Source organism: Doryrhamphus excisus, chromosome 21, assembly GCF_030265055.1.
Source record: "Doryrhamphus excisus isolate RoL2022-K1 chromosome 21, RoL_Dexc_1.0, whole genome shotgun sequence".
Taxonomy (NCBI): Eukaryota; Metazoa; Chordata; class Actinopteri; order Syngnathiformes; family Syngnathidae; genus Doryrhamphus; species Doryrhamphus excisus.
In genome coordinates, this window is record NC_080486.1 from 10,635,476 (window position 1) to 10,651,588 (window position 16,113).

Below are 16,113 nucleotides of genomic sequence, written 5' to 3' on the forward strand. Positions count from 1 at the left end.
TGAAAACAGCCGGTGCGTTTAAATGTTTGAAGCTCCGGTCTGACTTTCCCCAAGTTATTTATCTACTTATCTATCTATCTGTCTGTCTATCTATCTACCCACAGGGTTGACTTTAACATCCACCGTGCTGCTGACATCAAGGTGTCCGTGTGAATGTCCACGCTGAGCAAAGTGCAAGGTCCTCTCTCCGAGCACAGATATGAAGAGTGACTAGCTCGAAGCCGCTGCCTTTCGATAGCTTCCATGCGCCTTCACTTCGTTTGACTCATTTTTGTCGACTTTTCTGCCGCCGAGGATGTCTTGTCTTATTCTGGGAGCTATACGAAGGTAAGCGAATTCGACTTTTTTTTTATGACGTTTTATTTAACTCTTCTTTTGCGAACCTTTTGATGCATTTAACAGTGGTCGTGTTTTCAGACTCTGAATATTACCCTGAACGCCTCATTCGCTTCAATATAGTCTTACTCAGCATATTCGCTGGGTGTCAGTGTGTGAAATATTGTGCAGTTTTAAGTAAAACAGTTCTATACTTATTATTTATAATTCTTAAAAAAATATTTAGTGTTCAAATAATATTTTTAACTTATTTACATTAGCAATGTGTATTCCCTAGTCAAAGATCCTCTCCATGAGAGGAACACTGATATTTCTACGGAATCCTGTCATATCTAAATTATCGGAAAACTGGTCAAAGATCTTATATATTACTGAAGAACTCCTGTTTTTAAGCACACACCGCAAAAACAACTAGCCAAAGATCCTCTATATAACAGGATAACTGGTATTTTTAGGAATCTGCCGGAAAAAAACAACATCCGTGTTAGTTTTAAGGACCTACTTATAAAAAAAAGAAAATAAAGCTCTGTTGTTTTTAATTACATACTGTAAAAATACTACTCAAAGATCCTCTATATAACAGGAGAACCTTGCCGTGTTTAGGAAATACGACAAAAGACCTACTAAAAATTGCTAGTCAAAGATCCTGTATACAGTATGATAAAGTTCTGTTGTTTTTAAAGACTTTCTGCAGAAACACAAGTCAAAGATCCTCTATATAACAAGGGAACTCGTCAAAGAGGACTACTAAAAGGTCAAAGATTATTTATACACCATGAAAGGAAAGCTGTACTGTTTTTAAACACCTGCTGTAAAAACACTAGTCAAAGATCCTCTATATAACAGTAGAACCTTGCCGTGTTTAGGAAACACGATTAAAAATTCTCTAAGAACCTACTAAAAATTGCTAGTCAAAGATCATGTATACAGTATGACAAAGTTCTGCTGTTTTTAAAGACTTTCTGCAGAAACACAAGTCAAAGATCCTCTATATAACAAGGGAACTCGTCAAAGAGGACCCACTAAAGCACTGTTTTTTTATGTTTCATAAATCATTTTCGACTGGAAAACGGTGCTTTTAAGGACCCAACTACTTTTAGTGGGTCCTTAAAAGGACCCAGTACTTTTAGTGGGTCCTTAAAAGCACTGTTTTCCAGTCGAAAAGGATTTATGATTGCGTTTTCACAACATATTCCTAAGAAAAGCAGGTTTTGCCTGTTTTATATAGAGGATCTTTGACTAGTGTTTTTACAGTAGGTGCTTAAAAACAGCAGCGCTTTCCTTTCATGGTGTATAAATAATCTTTGACCTTTTTAGTATGTCCTCTTTGACGAGTTCCCTTGTTATATAGAGGATCTTTGACTTGTGTTTCTGCACAGTCTTTAAAAAGAGCAGAACTTTGTCATACTGTATACGTGATCTTTGACTAGCAATTTTTAGTAGGTCCTTAGAGAATTTTTAATCATGTTTCCTAAACACGGCAAGGTTCTCCTGTTATATAGAGGATCTTTGTGTAGTGTTTTTACAGTAGGTGCTTATCTATAGATCCTCTATATGACTTGATGATTTTTGGTGTTTTTAAAGAGGTTTTAAATCTCTGATGTCATTTCCGTGGCCATATTTAACCCTTTACTGTGAAATTGTGTATTCCCCATCCAATGTCGTTGTTGTCGTTGTTGTGAAGTGTTAATGAAGAAGTGTTTTGACATCTTACTTGGCAGTGAGCTACAATGCAGCTTGAAACTTGTTAAACCAGAGAGAAGGTCTTTTGAATGCCAAATAACAGCAGTTGGTTGCTCCCAGAGAAGGTGATATGAGGACATCATTCTTTCTCTTTACTGCTTCCTCCCTGCAAGCTTTGTGATGAAAGTAAATGTTAGCCTTGTGTTTGTGTGTGTGTGTGTGTGTGTGTGTGTGTTTAATGACAGGAAACTCCTGATGTTCCTGTCATTTTTGTGGTTTGTTTTTCTGCATGTCTATTTGCTCTGTGAAGTGAACATTGTGCCCCATTGATAAGCGCCGAGTACCTTATTTCCTTGCCTGATTTGGTGATGCGTTTAAGGTCGGTGCACGGCGAGCTTTAGATTTTCTCCCTCACTTGCGTAATGTAATACACATTGTCAGAGTATGTCCCGTTTCTGGCTCTATGGTTATCATCACGTTCGTTTTGTTTGCCCGTGTTCAATCATAATTAAATAAGTGTTATTATGGCTGCACGGTGTTTAAGTGGTTAGCACACAGGCCGCACAGCTAGGAGAGCCAAGTTCGATTCCAACCTCGGCCATCTCTGTGTGGATCTGTACATGCAAGGGTTTCCTCTCGCATTCCAAAAAAAACATGCTAGGTTAATTAGCAACTCCAAATTGTCCATAGGTATGAATGTGAGTGTGAATGGTTGTTTGTCTATATGTGCCCTGTGATTGGCTGGCGACCAGTTCAGGGTGTACCCCGCCTCTGGCCCGAAGACAGCTGGGATAGGCTCCAACACCCCCGCAACCCAAATGAGAATAAGCGGTAGAAAATTAGTATTATTAAGTATTATTATTATGTGGTATGAAGTCGATTAAATCACTCCACAATGATTTATGTGATTTATAAATAGAATGTGGCTAAATGATAATGAATATTTGGTTGAAGAGTTGTGTAAAAAAAAAACAAAAAAACAAAGATGGCCCTACTCCGAGTGCTAGGCGTGGCCATTGAGAGGAAACCACAAGCATTAACACAGAACAACCTGCTTTGCAACCTGTAGACAAAACAAGCGCTGGAATAAACACAACAGGCTTCTCCTTTAGTCTCTCATTGTTTTGCTGTACAGGGTTCACCAGCAAATGCACGCTCATCATTTTTTTTTTAAACAAGCGGCACGTTGCACATCATCACCTGTTCAGGGCGAGTTTGAACCCCGAGGGCTGTCACTGGGATGCTTTTTTTGTCTTATGTCTGTTTTTCCTCTCACAGCCTCTGTTTTTGTTATGGAATATATATTTATATGAACCGGTATTTGTCTTGTAAATTCATGAATTTATTCTCATAATATTCAATTTTTTTGTCTTATTATTATTATTTATTTATTTATGTAATTCTTAGGGTTTTTTTTCTTGCAATTTTATGACATGAATATGACGAGAAAAAAATCCTTTTATATAATTGTACAACATTTTTCTCTTAAATTTACAATTTTATTGTTGTAATTTTTACAAGTTTTTTTAATTGTAAATTTACAACTTTATTTTCATAATATTCCGATTTTTTTCACATAAATGTCTGACTTTTCTCTTGTAATTTTTAAAAATTTTTCTTGTTAATTTCGACTTTATTCTAGAAATATTAGGAGAGTACAGTCTGAAATAATACAAGAAATAACGACACGGGAGACACGTTGTCATAAATGTCCGCCTTTATTCTTTATTTTTTTCATGAACTCATTACCATAATATTATGAGAGTAAAGTAATGAATACAACTGAGAAAAAAAAATCATAATACATGACACGTAATCTTACTACGTTTTTTTGTAAATGTACAACTTTGTAAATTTAAATTAAATAAAAATATGACTTTAGTCTCGTAATATTCCGATTTTTGTCTTGTAATTTTCAGACTTTATTTTTGTAATAGTACGAGAAGTATACGAAAAGTTGTAAATAATAGAAATAATAGAAAAAAAACTGTTATACATGACACAATATTGCAAGTTTTTTGGAGTGGTGTGTATACACCGTACATTACAAGGATTATAGTACAGATTCATTCATACTCTGCACAGCACCATGTAGATGTGTCATTTATGTATGCCGCCTGACCCGCTTTGTAATGTGTATTAACCACAAACACACACACCCACACATAAACAGCCATTTGGCCAGCTTTGGATGTCATCTCAATGTACTTTATTCTTCTAATGTGTCTTTATTAGCTCAGCCCAGAAGCTTTTTTAATTAACATACATATGAATATTTATGCGACTCATTCATTTTTAAATAATATTTATTTGATCATTTTCCACATTAATTTATTGATTTAACAATTTGCAAGCAAAGCGCCATCATTTCTCATTTAATCAGATTGGCCTGAAGAACTGTACAGTACATAGATTGTCTATTTAACAGATGGTTGTCCTGCCCTCTAACACTCAAAGATCTACTGTATTTCTCATTTCAGAAAGGGGACCAGTGTCGGGGTCCGGTCCCTAGCCTCCATCCCCTCGCTGCCCCCCGCGGTGGCAGAGTTTGTCAAGGGCGCGGTGGACGAGTGCAAGCCCAGCGGCGTTCATGTAGTGACGGGGACGCCGCAGGAGACGGCCGCCATCCTGGCAGGCCTGGAGAAGGAAGGGATGGTGAAGCGTCTCCCCAAATATGACAACTGGTAATGAACGTAGATCCCGGTAATAGACTTGATTGACATCACACGGCTCATTGCGTGCGTCTTTGACAGTTGGCTGGCACGTACGGACCCGAAGGACGTGGCCCGGGTGGAGAGCAAGACGGTGATCGTGACCAAGAACCAAAGGGACACCATCCCCATCCCTGCTGGGGGGGTGAAGAGCCAGCTGGGCAGCTGGATGAGCGAGTCGGACTGGCAGAAGGCGAGACAGGACCGCTTCCCTGGATGCATGGCAGGTAAGTTGGCCAACTTGTGTCAAGAAAACCTGAGTACTTTTACACAGTACTTTCATTTGATGTGATTACCATATGCAGTATACAACACGGGAATAGCAATAGCAATAGCAATAGCAATAAAGAAAGCACATGTAAAAAAGGCACCGTAGCCCCTTTCACACAGTTTTGGCTAAGTAAGTAAGGACATTATACAGTGTCAACAATGTCAACCGGCAATATTCAGGCTTGGGTAGTCTAGTATCTGAACCGCTTGTGTAAAACAGTTTTGGTAATCCGTCGCCATGTTGCTAGGTTCTGTGTAAAAGGCTAAGGAACTCTGTCTGAGTACCGTTAGTAAGTAAGGACACAATACAGTGTCAACAATGTCAGCCGGCAATATTCAAGCTTGGGTAGTCTAGTATCTGAACCGCTTGTGTAAAACTGTTTTGGTAATCCGTCGCCATGTTGCTAGGTTCTGTGTAAAAGGCTAAGGAACTCTGTGAGTACCATTAGTAAGGACACAATAGTGTCAACAATGTCAGCCGGCAATATTCAGGCTTGGGTAGTCTAGTATCTGAACCGCTTGTGTAAAACTGTTTTGGTAATCCATCGCCATGTTGCTAGGTTCTGTGTAAAAGGCTAAGGAACTCTGAGTACTGTTATTTCCAGTGTGTTAGCAACCACTTTTTACTTTGAACTTTGAACCTTACGGCTAATTTATGGCTACATTCTAATCTTATGACAACACTGTACTTCGAAAGTACTAATTATATCAATACGCTTGCGAGTCAGTGAGGAAACCTGAGAAATGTACAAACGGGTACCGATACGAATTTAACGTCTGAGCAATGCATTTATTGGCAAATGCGGGCACTGCGATGACATCAGCCTCTTTCTGGCAGGCTTTTTTTATGCAGCTTACCTTCTTATCTTGTCAGATGATAATGAGTTCTAAAATGTTAAAACTTGTATTGATACATATATGTGTATTTATCATGTATGTATGTATGTATATATGAGTGTTAAGTTGCTATGTGATGAATTTAATGGATATAAATATATGTACAAATGTGTTTTTTTTTCTCAAAATGTAGCGTTTGAAAATTGTTTGTTGTTTCCCTCCACTCTCCAGGCCGCACCATGTACGTGATTCCTTTCAGTATGGGTCCAGTGGGTTCCACTCTTGCCAAATATGGCGTCCAGGTACATATTTAAAATTTTTTTTTTCAAGGTAAAATTGCTGTCAAATGAATAAAAACGTTGGTATTCTTCCTTTTAAGGTGACGGACTCGCCGTATGTTGTAGCCAGTATGGGCATCATGACTCGTATGGGCACGCCTGTTCTCAATAAGCTGGCGGAGGGAGTGGAGTTTGTTCGTTGTCAGCACTCTTTAGGACGACCTCTTCCACTGAAAGGTACGCAACACAAACACAACACGGGACATACCTGAAGTGTGTATTGTAGTAATTTGTACGATGTTCCTCAATGTAGAGATAATGTACATATGCACTTTGACCTCAATGCATAGAAATAAGTAAAATATCGGTGAATTATTATGCATGTTTCTGATTTAAACGAACTTTGCACACATTACATAAGACACATATCCAAATTTGTAGCTTTATTTATTGTTTGTCATCTCCAAGATAGTTTTTGAATGGTATTGATTCTTTTCCTGTTGTCAGCCCCTCTGGTGAACGCGTGGCCCTGCAACCCAGACAAGGTGCTGATCTCCCACCTGCCGGACACCAGGCAGATCCTGTCGTTCGGCAGCGGCTACGGAGGAAACTCCCTGCTGGGGAAGAAGTGTTTCGCCCTACGCATCGCCTCCCGTATCGCCAAGGATGAAGGCTGGCTGGCGGAGCATATGCTGGTAAGGATGGACACAAAAGTGAGGTAAACAATAAGAGAATGGGGGATGACTTTTGAAATGTTCCCTCCTCAGATCCTGGGCATCACCAACCCTCAGGGAGTGAAGCGTTACGTCGCGGCGGCGTTCCCCAGCGCCTGCGGGAAAACCAACCTGGCCATGATGAAGCCGTCGCTGCCAGGCTGGAAGGTGGAGTGTGTGGGGGATGACATCGCTTGGATGAAATTCGACAACCAAGGTGAGAAGATTTGAACCTCTTCGCCTGGCTCTATTTCATTTCAATTTTAATTTCTCCCCCCCCCACGGCAGGGAAGCTGAGAGCAATCAACCCCGAGAATGGTTTCTTCGGCGTGGCTCCGGGAACCTCAGACAAGACCAACCCTTACGCCATGAGCACCATCGCCAAGAACACCGTGTTTACCAACGTTGGTGAGACCAGTGATGGCGGCGTGTGGTGGGAGGGTTTGGACCCCCCTGCTCGTGACGTCACTTTGACCGACTGGCACGGCAAACCCTGGAACCAAGGTATTATCTATCTCTCTGACGTTCACTCTCCTCAAAACACTAAACTTAGATTATCTTAGATTAGATTATATTAACCTAGATTAACTTAACTTAGATTATATTAACTTAGATTAGATTAACTTAACTTAGATTAGATTAACTTAACTTAGATTATCTGAACTTAGATTAGATTATATTAGATTATCTTAACTTAGATTAGATTATATTAACTTAGATTATCTTAACTTAGATTAGATTATATTAACTTAGATTATCTTAACTTAGATTAACTTATCTTAGATTATCTTAACTTAGATTAACTTAACTTAGATTATCTTAACTTAGATTAGATTATCTTAACTTAGATTATCTTAACTTAGATTAGATTATCTTAACTTAGATTATCTTAACTTAGATTAGATTATATTAACTTAGATTATCTTAACTTAGATTAGATTAACTTATCTTAGATTATCTTAACTTAGATTAACTTAACTTAGATTATCTTAACTTAGATTAGATTATATTAACTTAGATTATCTTAACTTAGATTAGATTATCTTAACTTAGATTATCTTAACTTAGATTAGATTATATTAACTTAGATTATCTTAGATTAATTTAACTTAGATTAGATTAACTTATCTTAGATTATCTTAGTTTAGATTATCTATCTTAAATTAATCGTACAATTCAAATACAAGCATAAATCACCCATCACCTCAGGCCGAACCATTGAGACTTTGGAACCCTTGTCAGGGTTTTCTGAGAGAATGACGCAGATTTGATGTTTGCTCAACGTCCACCTGTTGAAATGACAAACATACAAACACGCTATGGAACACGGGTCCATAGACTGTACTCAGTGGGGTGGCCAAAGATGACCAAGAGATCAGAGTAGAGCCGCTGCTCCTTCACATCCAGAGGAGCCATAAGACGACATGTCCTGAACACCTCCCAAACCAGGTGGCCAAGACATATCATCTGGCTCCTCTCGATGTGAAGGAGCAGCGGTTCCACCCTGAAGAAACCCCCTCCCCAATTACCTCACAATTGTCTTCCGCTTTTCCTTTCCTGGTTGTCAACAGGAAGTGGCACTCCTTGCGCCCACCCAAACTCCCGCTTCTGTGCGCCGGCTGCTCAGTGCCCCATCATCGACCCGCTGTGGGAAAGCGAAGAGGGCGTCCCCATCGACGCCATCATCTTTGGCGGTCGCAGGCCGCAGGGTGGGTGCTGCTCGTTGTTGCCGTCACGTCTGTGACACTTCAGTGTCTGCAGATCTGCAACACATACATGACAGCATAATATTAGTAAAGTTGGCATAATATTATGAAAAACAAAGTTGGAATTTTTATGAAAATTACTGCAGATATGGGTCAAGATAAAAAAAATTCCAAATGTTGGATGTATTGTGCTATTTTTTTGGATCTCACCAGGAGTCCCTTTGGTGTACGAGTCGTTCAGCTGGCAGCATGGCGTGTTTGTTGGCGCCGCCATGAGGTCAGAGGCCACAGCGGCCGCTGAGCATAAAGGTACACTAGCGCAATTTTTTTGGGGGGGGTTGCAATCTTTATTTTGCCCATCATTCGCAATCCTTATGTGAAATATGAATATATATTTCTTTCCCTTTTCTGTGTATTATAACGTGAGAAAACAAGTTACAATGCATGTCGTTTGGACATGATATTAAGTCCAAAAACATGCAAAAAAAAAAAACAGGCCTTACTATTTTTTTTGCATGTTTTGGACTCAATAATATCATGCAAAAAAAGCCTTACTATACATCATGTCCAAAAATGCCTAACAATGGTAAGGTTTTTTTAGCAAGTTTTTTTGACATGATATTATAAGGTCAAAAAACATGCAAAAAAAAAAAAGCCTTACTATAGTTAGGTATTTTTGGACATGATGTATAGTAAGGCTTTTTTTTGCATGTTTTTGGGCTTAATAATATTATGTCTGAAAACATGCAAAAAAAAAAAGCCTTACTATAGTATGGCATTTTTGGACATGCAAAAATAACTGAAAAAAAAGCCCAAAATCATGTCCAAGAACATGCACAAAAAAAGCCTTACCATACTAAGGCATTTTTTTCATGTTTTGGACATGATTTTGGGCTTTTTTTTCCAATTTATTTTTGCATGTCCAAAAATGCCTTACTATAGTAAGGCTTTTTTTTTTTTGCATGTTTTTGGACATTATATTATTAAGCGCAAAAACATGCAAAAAAAAAGGCCTGGACATGATGTATAGTAAGGCATTTTTTTTTCATTTTTTGGACATGATTTTGGGCTTTTTTTTGCATGTTTTTGGACATGATATTATTAAGTCCAAAAACATGCAAAAAAAGGCCTTAGTATAGTAAGGCTTTTTTGGTCATGATGTATAGTAAGGCCTGTTTTTTTTTTTTTTTGCGTGTTTTTGGACTTAATATGTCCAAAAAAATGCTTTACTATACATCATGTCCAAAAAAGCCTTACTATACTAAGGCCTTTTTTTTTGCATGTTTTTGGACTTAATATCATGTCCAAAAAAAATGCCTTACTATACATCATGTCCAAAAAAAAATGCTTACTATAAAAAAATGCCTTACTATAAAAAAATGCCTTACTATAGTAAGGCTTTTTTTTTTTTAGCATTTTTTTGGCCATGATATTATTAAGTCCAGAAACATGCAAAAAAGCCTCACTATACATCATGTCTAAAACATTGAAGGCATTTTTTCGGACATGATAGTCCAAAATCATGGAAAAAGCCTAACTATGCATGATGTCCTGAAAAAGCCTTACTCTACATTTACAAGGATTGTGAATGACGGGCAAAAAAGTGCACTTTCCCTTTAAGGCCAGCCATACTTAGCAGATGTTCTTACCAGGCAAGGTGATTATGCACGACCCGTTCGCCATGCGACCCTTCTTCGGCTACAACTTCGGCGACTACCTCTCCCACTGGCTGAGCATGGAGAACAGAAAGGCCCCCACTCACCTGCCCAAGATCTTCCACGTCAACTGGTTCCGCAAGGACCCGGCGAGCGGCGCCTTCCTCTGGCCGGGCTTCGGCGAGAACGCCCGCGTGCTGGAGTGGATCTTCAAGCGTTGCGGCCGAGGGCGGGACGACGAGGCCGCCAAGAAGAGCGCCATCGGCTGGCTGCCGCAGGATGGCGCCATCGACACCCGCGGCCTGGGTGGCGGTGTGGACATGGGCGCCCTCTTCGACGTGCCGCGGGACTTCTGGCAGAACGAGACCAAGGAGCTGAGGGCGTACTTCAGCCAGCAGGTCGGGGCCGACCTTCCTGATAAGGTGGAGGCTCAGCTGAAGGCTCTGGAGGACAGGGTGCACAATTAATAGCCTGCATGACGCCGCCACCGGGTGGGGCTTCTCACACTAAACACTGCCCGTCGGCCACGTGTGTGAAACCCCACCCAGCGGCACTTGAGGAGTAGGAGACAGGAAAAGCTAATAATCAACAATGCAATACCTCCCTTGTGTACTTGATAGTAATTCCAACGTGGCTGCGTAGTGCTCCACGTTAGCACCGAGGATGCTAACGTTTACAAGCTGTACCCCAGAAGGCATCTGCAGGATTTGTAAAAAAAAAAAAAAAAAAACACCAAAGTAAACCTTTAGGTCCAAATATTTTTCATCGACTATAAAACAGCAGCAATGTCAGAGTGCATTCCTTTTTTGTCTTTTTAAGTAATTTCAGGTGATGTTTCTATGCAAATATGTGAAAATGTTGGACCGAAAAGAGTTTCTTCAGGTATTTTTAAATATTTGTATTTCATTTGTATTGCAAAGAATGAATAACTTAAGTGCCTTTTATCAACTTGTTCATGTAAAACTAATGGGTCACACAATAAAAAAATCATTTTTAAAGAATCAATTGTCGGTGTCTTTCCTAAAAATGTCCAAAAAATTATAAAAATGCCTTACTATACTGTTACTATTTATTCTATTATTTAAAATTTTGTGATTTTTGAAAAAAACGTAAGGGGTTAGTATGTCGTTTTTTTCAATTTTTTCAACTTGCTGAAAATGCACTTTTCTGGTGAAAATAACAAAGGAAACCTCACACACACTCAACAGGGGGCCCAGAAGAGCCCAAAAATGGCATAAAATGCAAAAGTTTGAGGGTGTTGATTTTTGAAAAAAACGTAAGGGGTTAGTATGGCGTTTTTTTCAATTTTTTCAACTTGCTGAAAATGCACTTTTCTGGTCAAAAAGACACCGGAAACCTAATACACACTCAACAGGGGCCCCAGAAGAGCCCCAAAATGGCATAAAATGCCAAAGTTTGAGGGTGTCGATTTTTGAAAAAAACGTAAGGGGTTAGTATGGCGTTTTTTTCAATTTCTTCAACTTGCTGAAAATGCACTTTTCTGGTGAAAATAACAAAGGAAACCTCACACAAACTCAACAGGGGGCCCAGAAGCACCCAAAAATGGCATAAAATGCCAAAGTTTGAGGGTGTCGATTTTTGAAAAAAACGTAAGGGGTTAGTATGGCGTTTTTTTCAATTTTTTCAACTTGCTGAAAATGCACTTTTCTGGTCAAAAAAACGGGGGAAACCTCACACACACTCAACAGGGGGCCCAGAAGCACCCAAAAATGGTATAAAATGCCAAAGTTTGAGGGTGTCGATTTTTGAAAAAAACGTAAGGGGTTAGTATGGCGTTTTTTTCAATTTTTTCAACTTGCTGAAAATGCACTTTTCTGGCCAAAAAACCAGGGGAAACCTCACACACACTCAACAGGGGGCCCAGAAGCACCCAAAAATGGCATAAAATGCCAGTTTTAAATTTTGTGATTTTTGAAAAAAACGTAAGGGGTTAGTATGGCGTTTTTTTCAATTTTTTCAACTTGCTGAAAATGCACTTTTCTGATAAAAAAAACAGCTGAAACCTCACACACACTCATCAGGGGGCCCAGAAGAGCCCAAAAATGGCATAAAATGCCAAAGTTTGAGGGTGTTGATTTTTGAAAAAAACGTAAGGGGTTAGTATGGCGTTTTTTTCAATTTTTTCAACTTGCTGAAAATGCACTTTTCTGGCCAAAAAAACAGGGGAAACCTCACATACACTCAACAGGGGGCCCAGAAGCACCCAAAAATGGCATAAAATGCCAGTTTTAAATTTTGTGATTTTTGAAAAAAACGTAAGGGGTTAGTATGGCGTTTTTTTCAATTTTTTCAACTTGCTGAAAATGCACTTTTCTGGCCAAAAAGAGAGCGGAAACCTCACACACACTCATCAGGGGGCCCAGAAGCACCCAAAAATGGCATAAAATGCCAGTTTTAAATTTTGTGATTTTTGAAAAAAACGTAAGGGGTTAGTATGGCGTTTTTTTCAATTTTTTCAACTTGCTGAAAATAAACTTTTCTGGCCAAAAAGACAGCAGAAACCTCACACACACTCATCAGGGGCCCCGGAAGCACCCAAAAATGGCATAAAATGCCAAAGTTTGAGGGTGTTGATTTTTGAAAAAAACGTAAGGGGTTAGTATGGCGTTTTTTTCAATTTTTTCAACTTGCTGAAAATGCACTTTTCTGGTCAAAAAGACACCGGAAACCTAATACACACTCAACAGGGGCCCCAGAAGAGCCCCAAAATGGCATAAAATGCCAAAGTTTGAGGGTGTCGATTTTTGAAAAAAACGTAAGGGGTTAGTATGGCGTTTTTTTCAATTTTTTCAACTTGCTGAAAATGCACTTTTCTGGTCAAAAAAACAGGGGAAACCTCACACACACTCAACAGGGGGCCCAGAAGCACCCAAAAATGGCATAAAATGCCAGTTTTAAATTTTGTGATTTTTGAAAAAAACGTAAGGGGTTAGTATGTCGTTTTTTTCAATTCTTTCAACTTGCTGAAAATGCACTTTTCTGATAAAATTTTTTCAACTTGCTGAAAATGCACTTTTCTGGTCAAAAAGACACCGGAAACCTAATACACACTCAACAGGGGCCCCAGAAGAGCCCCAAAATGGCATAAAATGCCAAAGTTTGAGGGTGTCGATTTTTTAAAAAAACGTAAGGGGTTAGTATGGCGTTTTTTTCAATTTTTTCAACTTGCTGAAAATGCACTTTTCTGGCCAAAAAAACAGGGGAAACCTCACACACACTCAACAGGGGGCCCAGAAGCACCCAAAAATGGCATAAAATGCCAGTTTTAAATTTTGTGATTTTTGAAAAAAACGTAAGGGGTTAGTATGGCGTTTTTTTCAATTTTTTCAACTTGCTGAAAATGCACTTTTCTGGCCAAAAAGAGAGCGGAAACCTCACACACACTCATCAGGGGGCCCAGAAGCACCCAAAAATGGCATAAAATGCCAGTTTTAAATTTTGTGATTTTTGAAAAAAACGTAACTTTTTTCAACTTGCTGAAAATAAACTTTTCTGGCCAAAAAGACAGCAGAAACCTCACACACACTCATCAGGGGCCCCGGAAGCACCCAAAAATGGCATAAAATGCCAAAGTTTGAGGGTGTTGATTTTTGAAAAAAACGTAAGGCGTTTTTTTCAATTTTTTCAACTTGCTGAAAATGCACTTTTCTGGTCAAAAAGACAGCTGAAACCTCACACACACTCAACAGGGGGCCCAGAAGCACCCAAAAATGGCATAAAATGCCAGTTTTAAATTTTGTGATTTTTGAAAAAAACGTAAGGGGTTAGTATGGCGTTTTTTTCAATTTTTTCAACTTGCTGAAAATGCACTTTTCCGGGCAAAAAGACACCGGAAACCTCACACACACTCATCAGGGGGCCCAGAAGAGCCCAAAAATGGCATAAAATGCCAAAGTTTGAGGGTGTTGATTTTTGAAAAAAACGTAAGGGGTTAGTATGGCGTTTTTTTCAATTTTTTCAACTTGCTGAAAATGCACTTTTCTGGTCAAAAAAACAGGGGAAACCTCACACACACTCAACAGGGGGCCCAGAAGCACCCAAAAATGGCATAAAATGCCAAAGATTGAGGGTGTTGATTTTTGAAAAAAACGTAAGGGGTTAGTATGGCGTTTTTTTCAATTTTTTCAACTTGCTGAAAATGCACTTTTCTGGTGAAAATAACAAAGGAAACCTCACACACACTCATCAGGGGGCCCAGAAGAGCCCAAAAATGGCATAAAATGCCAAAGTTCGAGGGTGTTGATTTTTTAAAAAAACGTAAGGGGTTAGTATGGCGTTTTTTTCAATTTTTCCAACTTGCTGAAAATGCACTTTTCTGGTCAAAAAAACAGGGGAAACCTCACACACACTCAACAGGGGGCCCAGAAAAACCCAAAAATGGCATAAAATGCCAGTTTTAAATTTTGTGATTTTTGAAAAAAACGTAAGGGGTTAGTATGTCGTTTTTTTCAATTTTTTCAACTTGCTGAAAATGCACTTTTCTGGTCAAAAAAACAGGGGAAACCTCACACACACTCAACAGGGGGCCCAGAAGCACCCAAAAATGGCATAAAATGCCAGTTTTAAATTTTGTGATTTTTGAAAAAAACGTAAGGGGTTAGTATGGCGTTTTTTTCAATTCTTTCAACTTGCTGAAAATGCACTTTTCTGATTAAAAAAAACAGCTGAAACCTCACACACACTCATCAGGGGGCCCAGAAGAGCCCAAAAATGGCATAAAATGCCAAAGTTTGAGGGTGTTGATTTTTGAAAAAAACGTAAGGGGTTAGTATGGCGTTTTTTTCAATTTTTTCAACTTGCTGAAAATGCACTTTTCTGGTCAAAAAGACAGGGGAAACCTCACACACACTCAACAGGGGGCCCAGAAGCACCCAAAAATGGCATAAAATGCCAGTTTTAAATTTTGTGATTTTTGAAAAAAACGTAAGGGGTTAGTATGTCGTTTTTTTCAATTTTTTCAACTTGCTGAAAATGCACTTTTCTGGTCAAAAAAACAGGGGAAACCTCACACACACTCAACAGGGGGCCCAGAAGCACCCAAAAATGGCATAAAATGCCAAAGTTTGAGGGTGTCGATTTTTGAAAAAAACGTAAGGGGTTAGTATGGCGTTTTTTTCAATTTTTTCAACTTGCTGAAAATGCACTTTTCTGGTCAAAAAAACAGGGGAAACCTCACACACACTCAACAGGGGGCCCAGAAGCACCCAAAAATGGCATAAAATGCCAAAGTTTGAGGGTGTCGATTTTTGAAAAAAACGTAAGGGGTTAGTATGGCGTTTTTTTTCAATTTTTTCAACTTGCTGAAAATGCACTTTTCTGGTCAAAAAGACACCGGAAACCTAATACACACTCAACAGGGGCCCCAGAAGAGCCCCAAAATGGCATAAAATGCCAAAGTTTGAGGGTCTCGATTTTTGAAAAAAACGTAAGGGGTTAGTATGGCGTTTTTTTCAAATTTTTCAACTTGCTGAAAATGCACTTTTCTGGTGAAAAAGACACCGGAAACCTCACACACACTCAACAGGGGGCCCAGAAGCACCCAAAAATGGCATAAAATGCCAAAGTTTGAGGGTGTCGATTTTTTTAAAAAACGTAAGGGGTTAGTATGGCGTTTTTTTCAATTTTTTCAACTTGCTGAAAATGCACTTTTCTGGCCAAAAAAACAGGGGAAACCTCACACACACTCAACAGGGGGCCCAGAAGCACCCAAAAATGGCATAAAATGCCAGTTTTAAATTTTGTGATTTTTGAAAAAAACGTAAGGGGTTAGTATGGCGTTTTTTTCAATTCTTTCAACTTGCTGAAAATGCACTTTTCTGATAAAAAAAACAGCTGAAACCTCACACACACTCATCAGGGGGCCCAGAAGAGCCCAAAAATGGCATAAAATGCCAAAGTTTGAG

The 16,113-nt window shown here is 39.1% G+C and overlaps 2 protein-coding genes across 5 annotated transcripts in view; one reads left to right on the plus strand and one right to left on the minus strand.

The window, feature by feature from the left end:
* Positions 1–177: 177 nt before the first annotated feature.
* Positions 178–11,190, plus strand: pck2 (phosphoenolpyruvate carboxykinase 2 (mitochondrial)). Its single transcript, XM_058059555.1, has 11 exons — positions 178–327; positions 4,500–4,703; positions 4,773–4,957; positions 6,069–6,139; positions 6,217–6,352; positions 6,623–6,810; positions 6,883–7,045; positions 7,117–7,332; positions 8,400–8,537; positions 8,748–8,843; positions 10,187–11,190. Exons 1-11 carry the CDS (start codon positions 296–298, stop codon positions 10,654–10,656), a joined length of 1,899 nt encoding a protein of 632 aa, XP_057915538.1. The 5' UTR covers positions 178–295; the 3' UTR covers positions 10,657–11,190.
* Positions 10,810–16,113, minus strand: part of LOC131108537 (protein disulfide-isomerase TMX3-like) — a 137,744-nt gene continuing 132,440 nt past the window's right edge. For all 4 annotated transcript variants that reach the window (XR_009120480.1, XR_009120479.1, XR_009120477.1 and 1 more), the window contains one exon: positions 10,810–10,887. The gene's annotated coding sequence lies outside the window, so the exon portion shown is untranslated. The remainder of the gene's footprint in view (positions 10,888–16,113) is intronic.

Coding starts and splice junctions, on each gene's coding strand:
- pck2 (XM_058059555.1), top strand. CDS start 296: ATGTCTTGTCTTATTCTGGGAGCTATACGAAG. Junction 4,958..6,068: donor CTTCCCTGGATGCATGGCAG/GTAAGTTGGCCA, acceptor TCCACTCTCCAG/GCCGCACCATGTACGTGATT. Junction 6,353..6,622: donor ACGACCTCTTCCACTGAAAG/GTACGCAACACA, acceptor TCCTGTTGTCAG/CCCCTCTGGTGAACGCGTGG.